The 15,424-nt window shown below is 42.0% G+C and overlaps 1 protein-coding gene across 1 annotated transcript in view; it reads left to right on the top strand.

The window, feature by feature from the left end:
• The window catches only part of LOC136125051 (histone-arginine methyltransferase CARM1-like), a 162,373-nt gene that overhangs the window by 78,864 nt on the left and 68,085 nt on the right, over window positions 1-15,424 (top strand). Inside the window, exon 5 of the mRNA XM_065879893.1 lies at window positions 3,462-3,572. Within this exon, the coding sequence (XP_065735965.1) occupies window positions 3,462-3,572 (111 nt within the window). The remainder of the gene's footprint in view (window positions 1-3,461; window positions 3,573-15,424) is intronic.

Raw genomic sequence — 15,424 nt, forward strand, 5'->3', positions numbered from 1 at the left:
GCAAGGGCTGTGGCCTTTGGTAGAGGGGACACAGCCAGTCCATGGAGACCTGGGCGGGAGGAAGCCAGGAGAATAAGTCTTCTGACCGCACTGTCCTCACTCCCTCTGACCTCCTGTTGTCTTTTCTCTTGGGCGATCCCAGCCGGAGGCCAATAGCGTGGAGCCATCGGAAGTGTTTAGAGTGTGGTGTGGTCAGATTTACATCTCTTCACAGTCCACCCTTTCCTCCCATCTTTTGCTTCACAGAAGGATGGCCATGGTGCTACAGACAGCCGAGCACTGGGTACTCTTCCAGCTCTGCCCTTTACCAGTAGCGTTACCTTGGGCTGGAAAGAGTCTCTCCAAGCCTGTTTCCTTCTCAGTACAACGGGGACGTAACTATCTACTCTCCATCCCGGCGGAGCATGAGGATCAAATAGGTAGTGTCTGGGGAACGTCCTTTGGAGACTGGAAACTGCTTTACACGTGGAAGAGGATTTTATTACTCTCTTTTTGCCTCTGTCTGAGGTGAGATACTTTTCCCTAGGATAAGAAAGTATAACTTAATGTCTGCCAAGGTCCTCAAACAGACCCAGTTCTGTGATGGCCTACCAATGGTAGAATAAAACATGGGCTCAATATAATCTTCTGTGAGGACAAGAAAACGTGATTAGAGGCAGCTCCAAGGCTTCCTGAGGTGCCAAATAAGACGGTGTAACATAATTATGTCCTGTCTTCTCCTAACCTGGGAAACCCCAGCTGGAAAGGGCTGAAAGAGTGTATTTCCATTAGAGCCTAAATACTTGCTTGGACTTGTTTGTTTTTCACCAGAGAATAAATTCTCAGCCTTCCTCAGCTTTGTTTCCAACGTTTCATGGCTTACATAGACAGGGCAAAATGTCCCTCCCTCTCCTCTCCCTCTCCTACAGGCCCCAGACTGAAAATTCACTTGTTAACTTTTTAAATATACACACAAGCGGGAAACAGAGGGCATTATCTGGGTAATGCTAGCAAAAGATCAGATTCTTTTTCAAGGGCTATGCTCTGTTTTGAAATAGCCAAATGAATAAGGTTGTTTTACCTTGAAATTCGTTATTGAAATAAGGTATTTGGACAACAGTTCATAATTTTTCGGCTCTTCTCTAGGTAGGGTCTGGGCCTGTCAATGCATCTTCCTACCAAAAGGACTAATTTGGCAAAAAGCTGAACCGTATCAGCCTCCCTCCCATCTCTGAATTTTTCTCTCTCTCCCTGTTCTCTCTGTCTGCTGTCTCTCTCCCAGTGGTAAAATGTTTCTTTGGTTTTTAGTCTGCAGGGTTAAGAGAAGTGAAAAACACTGCTCTAAGATGTGCTTCATGACACCCTAATAAAAGAGACAAAGTGTTCCCTTCACACATTTCTAGGACGACTGTCACCAGAGCAAGCAGGTGCAATTTCTATTGTATCTTAATTTTGTATCCATATTTTGGACTGAGCATAGTATCTAAGGTATTATATTTTAAAATTTATTCATTTATTTTTGGCTGCATTGGGTCTTCATTGCTCTGCACGGGCTTTCTCCAGTTGCAGCGAGCGGGGACTTCTCATTGCGGGGGCTTCTCCTGTTGTGGAGCACAGGCTCTAGGCGTGTGGGCTTCAGTAGTTGTGGCATGCGGGCTCAGCAGTTGTGGCTCGCTAGCTCTAGAGCACAGGCTCAATAGTTGTGGCACACGGGCTCAGCTGCTCTGCGGAATGTGGGATCCTCCCGGACCAGGGCTCGAACTCATGTCCCCTGCATTGGCAGGCGGCTTCTTAACCACTGCGCCACTAGGGAAGTCCTATTATATTTTTCATTGAAGAACGCTCTGGAAAGGTTCTTCTGGATATGGTGCATCTTTTTAGGGGGCCATGGATTGCACTCTCCAACCTACAGCCTCCTCTCTCTAGACAGCTGTCATGGGTGTTCTTTCAATAAACCCAGGACCATGTGAAGATGAAGTATTTCCTAGGGAGGATGAGGAGAAGTGAATGGTGGTATTTCTAAAAGTGTAGACAGCCTGACAGCAAATTCCAGAGACTGGGTGACATTTTAAATTAGTAATGCTCCTAATTATCCAAACCCTAGGAGACCATATGGAATACAGCCACAGCTCTAGGATTAATATGAGTGAGCACCGTGAACCCATCACTAACAGCATGTTCTCTTAGAATAATGGCACCGTATCTGTGCCAGCACAGTGTGGTACTGCAGTTAAAACACAGATACGCACATGCACAACCTCTGATATTCCCTATTTTTTGGAAAAATTTTCCTACTATCAAAGTAAAAAAGAAAAACTATTATAAATTTTCCTGAAAAAAGTAATACTGTGTTTCCTTGTCATTCATTGCCTGTTGGTATTGCTGGGTTAAAATATCAGATTTATAAAAGTGAAATTAAATGATCAACATGTGATTTTATAGAACATGAGCTTGGAAGGCAGAAGTGCCCAGATTCAACTCCTGGCTCCCCTACTTACTGCTAGGTGAACTTGGGCTCATTCAGTGTCTGTGATTTTCAGTTTGTCATCTCACAAGTGGCCATCATAATGCTATCTATTCGTACATTTATTGTGAGGATTTAGAGCCAAGTGAAATGCCTTGCTCAATGCTAGTGCTAAAAGATGCTAAGAATAAAAGTCACTGATGAGACAGAAATCCAGGAGCCTGAGATTTGAGTGATCAGACTGAGCTTCAGACCTCAGCTTCAGCTGTGCCTGGGGCCAGGGCCCCAATCCATACTGTCCTTCTCTTCCTCGCAGCATGCAGGTCCACATGTTGGTTGGTCCCTTTGTGCCAGTGAACGGTGGTCTTTCTGATTGAAGTCGTAGGTCTGAACAGAGAATAGAAGTTTCTGTAAATTCTGTGTGTCCACTGTCTTAATACCCTCCTACCCTCCATATAAACCTCCCCAACTTTTTGGAGGGGGCCTAAAAAAAAAAGCACATATCTCACTTTTGGATTTTTAAAGACTGTCTTCAATTTTTCCTGAATATATATACACACACATACACATATAATATGCATATACATATGTATATATGTATATAATGCTAAACATTATTTGAGACAGTTTTCATTTTGTTCATGCTGACAGGTAGGGTAAGCAAATTCATTCATGACCCACTACTTTTCTTGGCCCTAAACATCCTAAAAGTACACCATGTTACAAAGAAACTGTAGTAATGATAACAATCGTTTGAAAAACACCAATTATACACTAAGTGCTTTGTATACACTTCATACTAATCCCCACAGTAAACCTTAAAAGGTGGGTATTATTAACCCCATTTAACATAGGAGAAAAAGAAGTCTCACAGAGATTCATAACTTGGCCAAGGTAAGACCACTTGTAAAAATCAAAGCTAGTACTTTGATCACAATGCCCAAAGTTGGCATGGTGCCAGCAGCTAAGCTCCAGTTTGTGTGTTCACCCCTTTTTTTGTCTTTTCCTTTCCTTCCAGGTTGTTCTAGATGTGGGCTGTGGATCAGGAATACTGTCATTTTTTGCTGTACAGGCCGGAGCTCGGAGAGTCTATGCAGTTGAGGCCAGTTCAGTAGCACACTATGCTGAGGTAAGTGGTTGTATTTTTACGGCAATTACTAACTAGGTCTTCAGTAGACTTCAGGGGTCTAAGTGATGGACCTTTCACATAGGTCATTTTAGAAGAATTTTTGTTTTACCAGTCTTGAGGTTTTTTTCTTGTTGGGATGTTACTCCTGAAAGAGCCCACCTTCACTGTAGTGATTGATATGAAAACAATTATTTTAAAAATTTCTTCACGATACTAAAATTATAACAGAACTTTCTTGGGCCTGGGGGAGATGAATGCTGTCTTATCTTTAATGACCTACTGAGGTGAGGAGTCAGACATCCCTGGAGCTAGGTTTATTTTTTTTCTTAAATGCTGTACTGACAATAACTGCACCACTCACGTTAAATTTCAATTTTGGTTTAAGGGACTGTTGCTACCTGATTGTAGTTGGAGCACGGGCAGATGTCTGTGCTTCTTTTTCAGATTTCAGGTTCTGACTAGAGGACAGGGAGATGCTTTGTTTTAAATATGGTACTCCATTATCCTCATAAAATGTGTACAAATATTGGAGAATAAGTCAAGGGTCAAGTAATAATAGCTTTCAGTAATATTTGGATGTAATAACAGCCCAGTCAAGCTGCAGAGCTGGATGTGTGTGTACACGGGCATGCACAGGGTAGTGTGCTTGTCATCCACACCTGGAGAAGGCCTGCATTTAAATGAGGGATAGAATGGCAGATAGAGAGGGAAGCCTGGCTGCTGCTTCTGAGGAGCATCCTGGAACTTTCCTCCCACCTGGGACAAGTGCTAGCTCTGAGTGATGGCTGGATTTGGATTGAATGACCCAGAAGGAGCCGGAGACCAGTAGACAGTATGGCATGTTCGGAAGGAAAGACTGCCAGGGCCTGATGGCTGGCATGTTCTTACACTCTCTTCTTCTGACAAGTCTTGGATAAAATATTTCTGGTCATTTGCTTACGTACCAATTCTTAGGAGTCATTTTTATTAACTATTAGGTGCACACAAAAGAATATTTGTAAAATGTGTACATTTTAATACTTGAAAATGTGTACATTTGTAAAATGTTTCAAGAATAACAATGCAATGAATGTGTGTCCACTACGTCTTTTTTTTTTGGCCATGCCACGTGGCTTGCAGGATCTTAGTTCCCTCACCAGGGATCAAACCCATGTCCCCTGCAGTGGAAATGTTGAGTCTTAACCACTGGACAGCCAGGGAAGTCCCAGCTATGTCTTTTAAGAGATAGGCCATTAGCATTTCCATTAAAGGTTCATGTGTCTTGTCTTGATCACGTCTCTTTTCTGCCCTAAATAGAGGTAACCGCTATCTTTAAATTTTGTTAATCACGTTCTCACTGTTCTTTACCGCATATGTTTCTGTCCCTAACAACATATCCTTTATGAACTTTCCATAAATGGAATCGTAATGTATGTACCCTATAATTTGCTTTTTTCACCCAGGATGATGCCCCTGAGGGTCATTTTGTTGATGCATACAGCCATTGTTTACTTCTCTTCAGTGCTGGATAGCGTTCTATTATATGAAACGCTCAGTGCACTGAGCTGTTGACGGACTTTGGATGGCTTCCATTGTAAAAGTATTTTTATGAATATTCTTATACACACTCCCCACTGCATCTGTGCTGGAGTTTCTCAATATATACCCAAGAGTAGAATTGTTGGGTAATAGGGCATGTATACCTTCACCTCTGTTCTGTGATGCCAAATTGTTTTCCAAAGTGGTGGTTCCAATTTTTACTCCCTGCAGCAGTTAACGAGAGTGCCATTGTTCTCCAACTTTGTCAACACTTGATATTGTCAGGCTTTGGAATTCTTGCCAATCTGGTGTTTATTACATAATTGTGGTTTTAATTTGTATTTTCTACTCACTAATGACTTTGAGTATCTTTGCACAGTGTTTGGCCATTTGTACTTTCTCTTCTGTGAAATACCTGTTACAATTTTTTTGACAGTTTTTCTTTTGAATCGTTATACTAACTCTAATTCATTTGTAGAAATGATTTCTATATTCTCGATATTAATTCTATTCAGTTATACATGTGAAAAATGTCTTCACCCAGTTTTGTACCTCACTTTTTCTCTTTATGGAGTTCTAAATAAGATTTAAATGTGGAATTCTAAATAAGAAAAGAGGAAGGGCTTCCCTGGTGGCACAGTTGTTGAGAGTCCGCCTGCCGATGCAGGGGACACGGGTTCGTGCTCCGGTCCGGGAGGATCCCACATGCCACGGAGCGGCTGGGCCCGTGAGCCGTGGCCGCTGAGCCTGTGCGTCCGGAGCCTGTGCTCCACAGCAGGAGAGGCCACAACAGTGAGAGGCCTGCGTACCGCAAAAAAAAAAAAAAAGAATGCATTCAGGGCCAGGGATGGTAAGAATCTTCTCAAAGCATGGCTTTAAGGACAGCCTGGTCCCTCCTGATGGAAACCATGGCTTCCGCCGCACTCCTCGCTGTTGCCATGGGTGTCATGAGATGTCCCCCCGTGGGCCAGGCCTTTCACCCTTGCAGAGGATGGTCTGCACCAGCTCTTGGTTTCTGCTGCTTCTGCTGACACTCGTCTGTACAATTTGTGGGTGGCAAAGGAGAGTGTAAGCAGCACACAAAAGATTTTCACACCAAGAATAGGCCTCAGTAGCCTCTCGGCACACAGTACATGGTGCTACTTTCCACCTTTTCATTATTTGGTAATTGAACCAGCAGACATTTAATTCTTTTCTCTGGAGTCTTCATTAAATTGCTCAGAAAATATAAAATTGTAACAAGAAAGAAAAATGTATAAATTTAACTACCATTTCCTGTCCGTGGATTCTTCTCATGAAAGGCTTCTGGGCTTTAAGTAAACAACATTTTCAGCTTGCATAGAATTCAGTTTCAGTCCCGTTCAGTGGCTCAAACTGATTTTGTAAGGGCTGACCTCAGATGACGAGATGATGCGAATGACTCCTTGTCTGCAGGGCATGCACATTTAGTCATTTTTTGCAGGATGGTCATGAACCTGCCCAGGTACAGCCATATGCTTTCACCCTGGGCCACATCTGACATTTCTGGGTTAGTAACAAGAGATCATTCTTGTCCAAGGAACAGGGCAGAACTAAAGATCTCCCGTGGGTTCCCAACCCATGAGCCTGCCCACCTCTAAAGGGCAGCTATCTCTTGCTGTTTTTTTCTTTTCTTATTATGAAACATAAAGCTGAAGCCCTCAGATCATACAGACCAAATGGGGAAAAAAGGCATTAATCCAATTTATACATATATTATATATATATATATATATATATATATATAGTCAAGTGGAGGCTGTTTCTTAACTTAAAATTGTGCACGAATGCATGTCATGTGTCTCCATATAGATGATAAATTCCTTGAAGGGCCAGGAGATTAAAAGACTATGAGGGTAAGCAATCATGAATAGATTTATGTGTTGTAGTCAATTTAAACTTACAACAAAGCTCTCTGGCTCTTAGATTTAACATTGTTCATAATAATTATTGGACCACTTAACAATTAGACTTTACTAGCACACAGTTCCTCTATATGCTTCATTAGGAAGACTTCTAAGGAGTCAGACCAAGTATTTCTACGTCATGGGTGGTGGAAGTAAAGGCAGGTGGAATTGGAGCTATTGTGACGCTGCCTTTCTAGACCTGCTGGATTCATAATCTAGGGCTGCTCTGTCCAGTACGGTAGCCACTAGACGTGTGGCTCTTTACATGTAAATATAAACTAATTTTTAAAATATCTTTATTGTAATATAATTGCTTTACAACGTTGTGTTACTTTCTGCTGTATAACAAACTGAATCAGCTATATGTATACACATATTCCCATATCTCCTCCCTCTTGCGTCTCCCTCCCTCCCACCCTCCCTATCCCCACCCTCTAGGTGGACACAAAGCACCGAGCTGATCTCCCTGTGCTATGCAGCTGCTTCCCACTAGCTATCTGTTTTACATTTGGTAGTGTATATATGTCCATGCCACTCTCTCACTTTGTCCCAATTAAATTTCTTAGTAGCACGAGCTGCCTTTTAAGTGCTCAGTAGCCACAAGTAGCTAGTGGCTGTCATATTGAACAGTGAAAATACAGAATATGTCCCTCATCAAAGAAAGTTCTAGTGGGTAGCACTGATGAAGAGGACACAGGTGGCCATACATCACTTTTCTGGCATGTGATGGCCAGGCTGGTGGCTGTGTTCCCTGCCAGGTATTGGCAGCCATGGCCAGGTCAGAAGTTTGATGTTAGGTGAGGCATCCCTCCCCAATCCCTCTTGCTCTGGGCATTGTTTATCTTTCCCTTATTTATGTGTAAGGTCTGACATAGAACAGGTTCCCTAGGAAACAGACTCTAACGCACAGATTTGCATGCAGGAAGTTTATTGCAGAAGGCTCTCAGGAACCTGACCTATGAAGGAAATAAGATAGAATTGGGTAGAGGGGTTCAGCTGAAAGGTAGTTGGAATAAAGGGCTCAGGCAATCCCACAGGGAATTCTTGAGCTGGGGAAACCCATTAGAGTTGAACCACCTGAGGCAAGGGCCTTTATATTTCACACTTTTAAATATACACTTTCTCAGGAAGGAGTGTAACTTTGGGTACGGTGGCTCTCTTGGGCCGAGGGAAGTTCGTAGACCACAATTCAGCTGAGAGGCATCATCTGCCAACATTTTCAGCAGCTGGGAGAATGATGCCTTGGTCCTGAAGGATCTTTATGGCATGCCACAGCAGGTACTACAAAATCAAGATGCAGGATCCTAGCTTTGATCTATAGACAGGAAGCTGATGGAGAATAAAGATATAATAGTAAATCAAGGAAGAGGGTTGAATTGGTGGAGCAAATGGGATGATACTAAAAGCACAGGCAAGGCCACAGGGTAAATTTGTTATGTGTGCTTTAGGGGTGGGCAACAATTTTCTAGAAACTCAGTCCATCATCTGATCTGATGTGCTTTGTACTATTCTAAGGTCTGTGAGGACACAAAGTACATATAAGATGTGATTTCTCCCCTCAAGTAGTTTGTCATCCAGTTGGATTTCACACAAGTGAGATTCTTACCATAGGACAGTGAATGCCAAGTGCATCTGAATGGCAGAGACGAGAAATATCACCGCAAGGAACAATTCCCATCAGCTGGGCTGGTTACGGAACCATCAGAGAAGAGTTGCAATTTGACTTGAATCCTTAAGGATGAAGAGAAATGAAATGCTCTTCTTCTCCTTTTTCACCTCTTACAGCCAACAATGAGATTTTTTAAAAACCCTTGGATTTTTATGGGATTCCTCACCTTAAATATGTTGATAATCTCTTCACAAATGCTTTGAAGGCCATTTGTTGGAAAGGTACTTCTAATTTTTAATCTTGAACACTAGAAAGACTGTATACTTTGAAGTTTTCTAATGTGAGTTTATCCTTTGAGCTAGTATTTTTCTCTAATTTCTTTAGTGTCTCTGATAGCTAACTTCTCCATTGTCACTCTCCCACAGACACCAAAAGCCTGAGTCACAAAATTCCATCCAGCCCATCAACACTTCTTTGTTTTTGAACTGACAATAAAGTTAAAATGTGGCAATAGCTAATCTGTTAAGGAAATAATACACATTTTGCATAGTTGAAGTTTTAGAATTTAGGTTGCATTTCCTCACCTATAAACTCATAGTTCTTCAGGAAGAGTTTCTGAGGTGCTTGGAGCAGATAATATCATCTCCACGTTACAGATGAGGAAGAACCTTGGAGAAGTTAGGTCATGAGGATGGGACATGGCTCATGAGACCCAATCCTTCAGTGCCACCTCCTTCTTCAGCATCCAGGTAAGCAGTGACTAGTGGTGTCTTTGGAGGTGAAGAGACGAATGTGCTTGTCTAGAAGCTGGAGCACTTAGCCCCGTAGATAGTTCATACAGGAGCCAGGAGGAAAAACATCTTTTCTTCTGAAGAAATCTATTGTGGTGACTTCCCTGGTGGCTCAGTGGTTAAGAATCCACCTGCCAGTGCAGCGGACACGGGTTCGATTCTTGGTCCGGGAAGATCCCACATGCCACAGAGCAACTAAGCCCGTGTGTCACGACTACTGAGCCTGTGCTCTAGAGCCCGTGAGGCACAACTACTGAGCCCGCGGGCCACAACTACTGAAGCCTGCGCTCCTAGAGCCTGTGCTCTGCAACAAGAGAAGCCACTGCAATAAGAAGCCTATTCACTGCAACGAAGAGTAGCCCCGGCTCACTGCAACTAGAGAAAGCCTGCACGCAGCAACGAAGACCCATCACAGCCAAAAATAAATTAAAAAAAAAAAAAATGAAATCTGTTGTGAAGCACTTAAACAGGCAGTTAGGTCTTCCATGTAAGAAGGAAACCTTCCTCCATTGGCAAAATCACCTAGAAACACACTTAACAGAGGAGCAGTTTAAAGTAGTCCACGTGGAATGCCACCCCATTTGCCACAAAACCCCACCTAGGAAATAACCCTTCTTGTAGCTGGATTGGTGATGGATGAGGCAAGAAGGTGACTTGGGAGAGAATATTGATGCCTCTTCATCTCACTCAGTACTCTCTTTCCAGTAGGGGAGGCACTAAACACCTTTGCCAGGATTAGAATTGATGATGCAGGTTCTGGAATCACACAGTGTGGGGGTTTTATCCTTGATCCATGGCCTAATGGCCATGTCACCTTGACATGTGTATTAGTTTCCTAATTGCTGCTGTAACAAATTAACACACACTCAGTGGCTTAAAACAGTACATATTTATTACCTTACAATTCTGGAAGTCAGAAATCTGAAATGGGTTTTATGGAGTAAAATCAAGGTGTTAACACAACTGTGTCCTTTCTGGGGGTTCTAAGGGAGAATCCATTCTCTGCCTTTTCCAGCCTTTTAGAGGCTGCCCACATTACTTGGCTGGTGGCTGCATCACTCTTACTTCTGAATCATCACTTCTTCTGTGACTCTGACCCTTCTGCTTCTGTCATATAAAGATCCTTGCAATTATATTGGCCCGCTAGGATAATCCACGATAATCTCTCCATCTCAAGACCCTTAATTTAGTCACATTTACAAAGTCCTTTTGCCATGTAAAGTAACATGTTCCCAAGTGTTCAGGGAGTAGGATGTAGACACTTCGGAAAGGCCATTCTGCCTACCATCCCAAATTACCTGATCTTTCTCTACTTCATTTTCTTCAGCTATAAAATTATAGGTAGTAATAGTCCCTTGTGAAGATATTATGAGAATTGAATGAGAAAATCAATATAAGCATTAGTACACTGCCTGACATGCTCTAGCTATTGTTATCACCGTCATGGTTATTAGCAGTATCATCATGGTGTCTCATTTCATCCATGTCTCTGTACAAATCAACTGAGCAGATATCATAGAAGAGGAGTGCCAGGCACAGTGGGAAGCATGGGGCCAGGCAGAGCACGTTTTTCAAGAGTGTGTGTTTAAATTGCACTTTGAAATTTCCTTATTAGTCCTTTTTACTTTTTTAATGTTTCAATAAAACTATTGATGAATACTGTAATGTAATTTTATTTAATGTAATTTTATTTAATTTTCATGTGTCAAGTTATATCATTCTTCTCTTTATTTTTCCTAATCTTTTAAAAATCTAAAAACCATTCTTAGCTTGCAGGCCATGCAAAAAGAGGTCGTGGGCCAGATCGGCCTGTGGGTAGTAGTGGTGACGCCTGGTCTAACATAGCCCTAATTCATTAAAAAAAATTTTGTTTTAGTTGATTACCTAGTGTGTATCAGGTCTTACGCTAGCCACTGTAATGGCTGACAAGATAGACATGGTTCCTGTCCTCATGGAGCTCATGACATAATAACCACACATATATAATCAGAAACTGTCAGTAGTGGTTGAGAACGATTGGAATTTTGTAACATCAGGGATGAAACAGCCCCTAAAATGTATTTCCCACAGTGTTTTTGAAGGATGCATCAAGGAGACCCTTCAGGGGCTGAATTAGAGAGAGAAAGGAGCTTGAACAGCAGCAGTGAGCCCACCTGCCCCAAGCCTCCTAAAGTGAGAGCAACACCCTCTTTTTACAATGATGGATAAACGTTATTACATCTAATTTAGTAAATAGCCAGAAAGACTAAAAGCTTAATAACAAATGTATTCTGCACTCCATTGAGACTTGGTTAAAAACAACTTGACTGTTTTTTTTTTCCTTTCACTTTTTAAAAAGTTTGCTTTCATTTTTAACCTCAGTTTTCTTTTTCCAGTTTTATTGAGAAATAGTTGCCATACATCACTGTATAAGAATAAGGTGTACAACATGATGGTTTGATTTACATATATTGTGAAATGATTACCACAAGAGGTTAGTTAACATTCATCATCTAATATAGATACAATAAAAAGAAAAGGAAGATTTCTCCTTGTGATGAGAACTCTAACAATTTACTCTCAACAACTTTCCTATATATCATACCACAGTATTAATTGTAGTCATCATGTTGTATATTACATCCTTAGTACTTATTTATCTTATAACTGGAAGTTTGACCTTTTGACCACCTTCTTCCAATTCCTCCACCAGCCCCCCACCTCTAGTAACCACAAATCTGATCTCTTTTTCTATGAGTTTGGTGGGGTTGTTCTTGTTGTTTGGGTTTTTTTTTTAGATTCTACATATAAGTGAGATCATACAGTATTTGTCTTTCTCTGTCTGAGGCATAATGCCTTCAAGGTCCATCCTTGTTGTCACAAACGGTAGGATTTCCTCATTTCTTATGGCTGAATAATATTCCATTATTTATAGGTAGATAGATCACAACTTCGTTATATAGTCATCCATTGATGGTCACTTAGCTTGTTTCGTTTTTTGGCTGTTGTAGATAATGCTTCAGTGAACGTGGAAATGCAGATATCTTCTTTTTTTTTTTTTTTTTTTTTTGCGGTACGCGGGCCCCTCACTGTGTGGCCTTTCCCGTTGCAGAGCACAGGCTCTGGACACGCAGGCTCAGCGGCCATGGCTCACGGGCCCAGCCTCTCCGCGGCATGTGGGATCTTCCCGGACCGGGGCACGAACCCGTGTCCCCTGCATCGGCAGGCGGACTCTCAACCACTGCGCCACCAGGGAAGCCCCAGATATCTTTTTGAGACAGTGGTTTTGTTTCCTTTAACACCCCCCCCTTTTTTGCTTGATTGAAGCATACTTGATATTTTAAAATTGCACACACACTTGAAATGTATATACATCTTGAAGAATTTGATGTATGCATGATCCATGATACCATCACTAGAACCAAGTTACTAAACATATCTATCACCTGCAAAAATTTCCTTGTGTTCTTCTGTTTTTGTTTTTTTTTTGATAACACTTTACATGAGATCTGTCCTCTGAACATATTTTAAAGTACACAGTGCTGCCTTGTTAAGTATAGGTGCTGTGTTGTACAGTAGGTCTCTAGAGCTTACTCATCTTGTATAACAGAAACTTTATACCCATTGGAAAACAATTCTCCATTTCTCCCTCCCCTAGCAACGCTGTTCTATTTTCTGCTTCAATGAGTTGGACTGTTTTACATACTTCATGTAAGGGGAGTCATACAGTATTCTTCCTTCTGTGATTGACTTATTTCACTTAGCATTATGTCCTCTAGGTTCATTTATGTTGTAGCAAATGGCAGGATTTCCTTCTTTTTTTAAGGCTGGATAATATTCCATTGTATGCATATACCACATTTTCTATTGTGAATAACACAGCAGTGAGCACAAGTGCAGATATATCTTCAAGGTCCTGATTTCACTTCTTGTGGATATACACTCAGAATTGAAATTCATAGATCCTACGATAGTTCTATTTTTAATTTTTTGTGGGAACTCCAGTTTTCCATAGTGGCTGCACCATTTTATATTCCCACCAACAATGTATAAGGAGGGTTCCAATTTTTCCACATCCTCACCAACTTATTTTTTTGCTATTACTTGTGAAAAGCCATCCTATTTAAGGTGATGTCTCATGGTGATTTTGACCTGCATTTCCCTGATGGTTAGGAGAGCAATACCCCTTTTATCTGTTTTACTTACTGGGTTTCTGGATCAACTTTTATTTAAAGAAGGGTCTGGAGGCTAAAAGAAAACCTTCTGAAGCTGATGTCCGATTCCTTCAAATTCCAGCAGGGGCCTAGATAAGTAAGGCCTTTGTCCACATCTACAGTTGCCTTTCTTCTGCTGTGGGAAACTGTCCTTATTTCCAACATTGACGCGTCTTCCTATCTAAACCATAACCCACGCAGCTCCTTAGCTCACTTTGCAGCTTCTGAAGTCTACTTTCCTTAAGACAAGAGTCTCAGCTCACAGCCACTCACCTTCTTGCCCCTCTCTTCCTTCCTAGCAGCCCCCATGGTGCAGAGCTGCTATTGGCCCCCATTTCAGGGCCAGTTTGATTCTGGCCATGAGAAGAGAGAAGCAGCATGTTTGCAGAAAGTGTTTGTTGACCTGAAGCATTTTTCTGCGGTGGCAGCTACACATTTTAGGGGAATTGTGATTTAGGCTACACGTTTTCTTGGCAAGCAGAGCAGGGCAGGTGGTACAGACTGTAACGTAAATTTGTCCAAATAAGAAAGGTGTCATTTGAACTCTCCTGGGGAGTGAAACTAACAAGCATTCAGATGGTTGATTCCTAGTGGTTGCCAACAATGTCTTGATGTCTTAGAACTAACTCCCTTCAGCTCTAGCTGTGAATTTGCTTGACAACTCCCATCCCCACCCCAACTTTACTTTCCCCAGCCAGTTCCAGGTAGCTCAAGAGTTTCACCCTATAGGAAGTCCCACAAGAGAGGGAAAAAAAACAGTATCGGTGTTTAGCAGTGTGAGACCCTTGGAAGACCAGAGCAACGCCTGAAGAGGAAAAAATTCAGTCACATCAGCAGGTTGGGTTCCGCACACGATGCTAAGTAATCACTTTGATTCCTCATTTTCCGCAGGATTGATGAATCCTCTTTCGCTCTGGCTGATGGTTTGGCCATCGTGTAGCCTCAGATTGGTGTCCAATCTTGCTCTTTTCATCTGCTGTAGCTGAGGAAATGATAACTGGTTTTGCCACCTGGGTTACCTTTTAATGATCTGAAAGACCACAAGGAGCCGCCATTGCTTTTGTGCTGCTCCTCATTCAACAACCTAATAGCCATCTGAAAAGAGCTTTCTCGAAAAGAAAAAAGTCTGCTCCTCTCAGGCAGAAGCAGTAATACCGCACGATTCTCTGATTAAACTGTCACACTGCGCGTATTACTGGGCATCTGACCTGCTTGAAACGGACTTAGCGCTGAGGCTTCTTGGTATTTGCACTGCTGCTTTTCTGCCAACAAGCCATGAAATGACAGATGAGTGTCCCTAAACTTTAGTGTGGACGGCAAGTAAAGTGCCCAAGAAACTGCTGGGGCCCAGCCACCTCCTGGGGCAGTGCTGGAAGGGGAAACGTGTTTTTCTTTAGGGTCACCCTCTGTGGAAATGAACTTCGATCACGGGGGAAACTAAAGCCAGCACCACAGGGTACGTGAAACTGGAGCAAAAACACGCAGCACAGTCTCCCCTCTGCCCCAGCAAACAGGCAGCCTCTGCTGACAGGTATCGAACTTGGAACTGAAAGCAGGATATTGTTCTCTCTCCTCCTGAGATTCTTTTAAAAAATAAAACATTTTTAACCTCAAAACCACCATAATGTAGTATTTGAAAAAGCAACTTCCTGTGTGTTGGAGTGGCTAGTACTTAAGGCAGGGACCTGGTCCTTAACGGTGGTTATGTATGTGCAAAGCTCTGCTTGTGTATCCTGATTGGTGTACATTTTTAGCTATCCCATCAACATATATTTACATGTAGATAAGTTTATTTTGAAAACTATGTATGTACTAT

This window comes from Phocoena phocoena, chromosome 6, assembly GCF_963924675.1.
Source record: "Phocoena phocoena chromosome 6, mPhoPho1.1, whole genome shotgun sequence".
NCBI classification, from domain to species: Eukaryota; Metazoa; Chordata; class Mammalia; order Artiodactyla; family Phocoenidae; genus Phocoena; species Phocoena phocoena.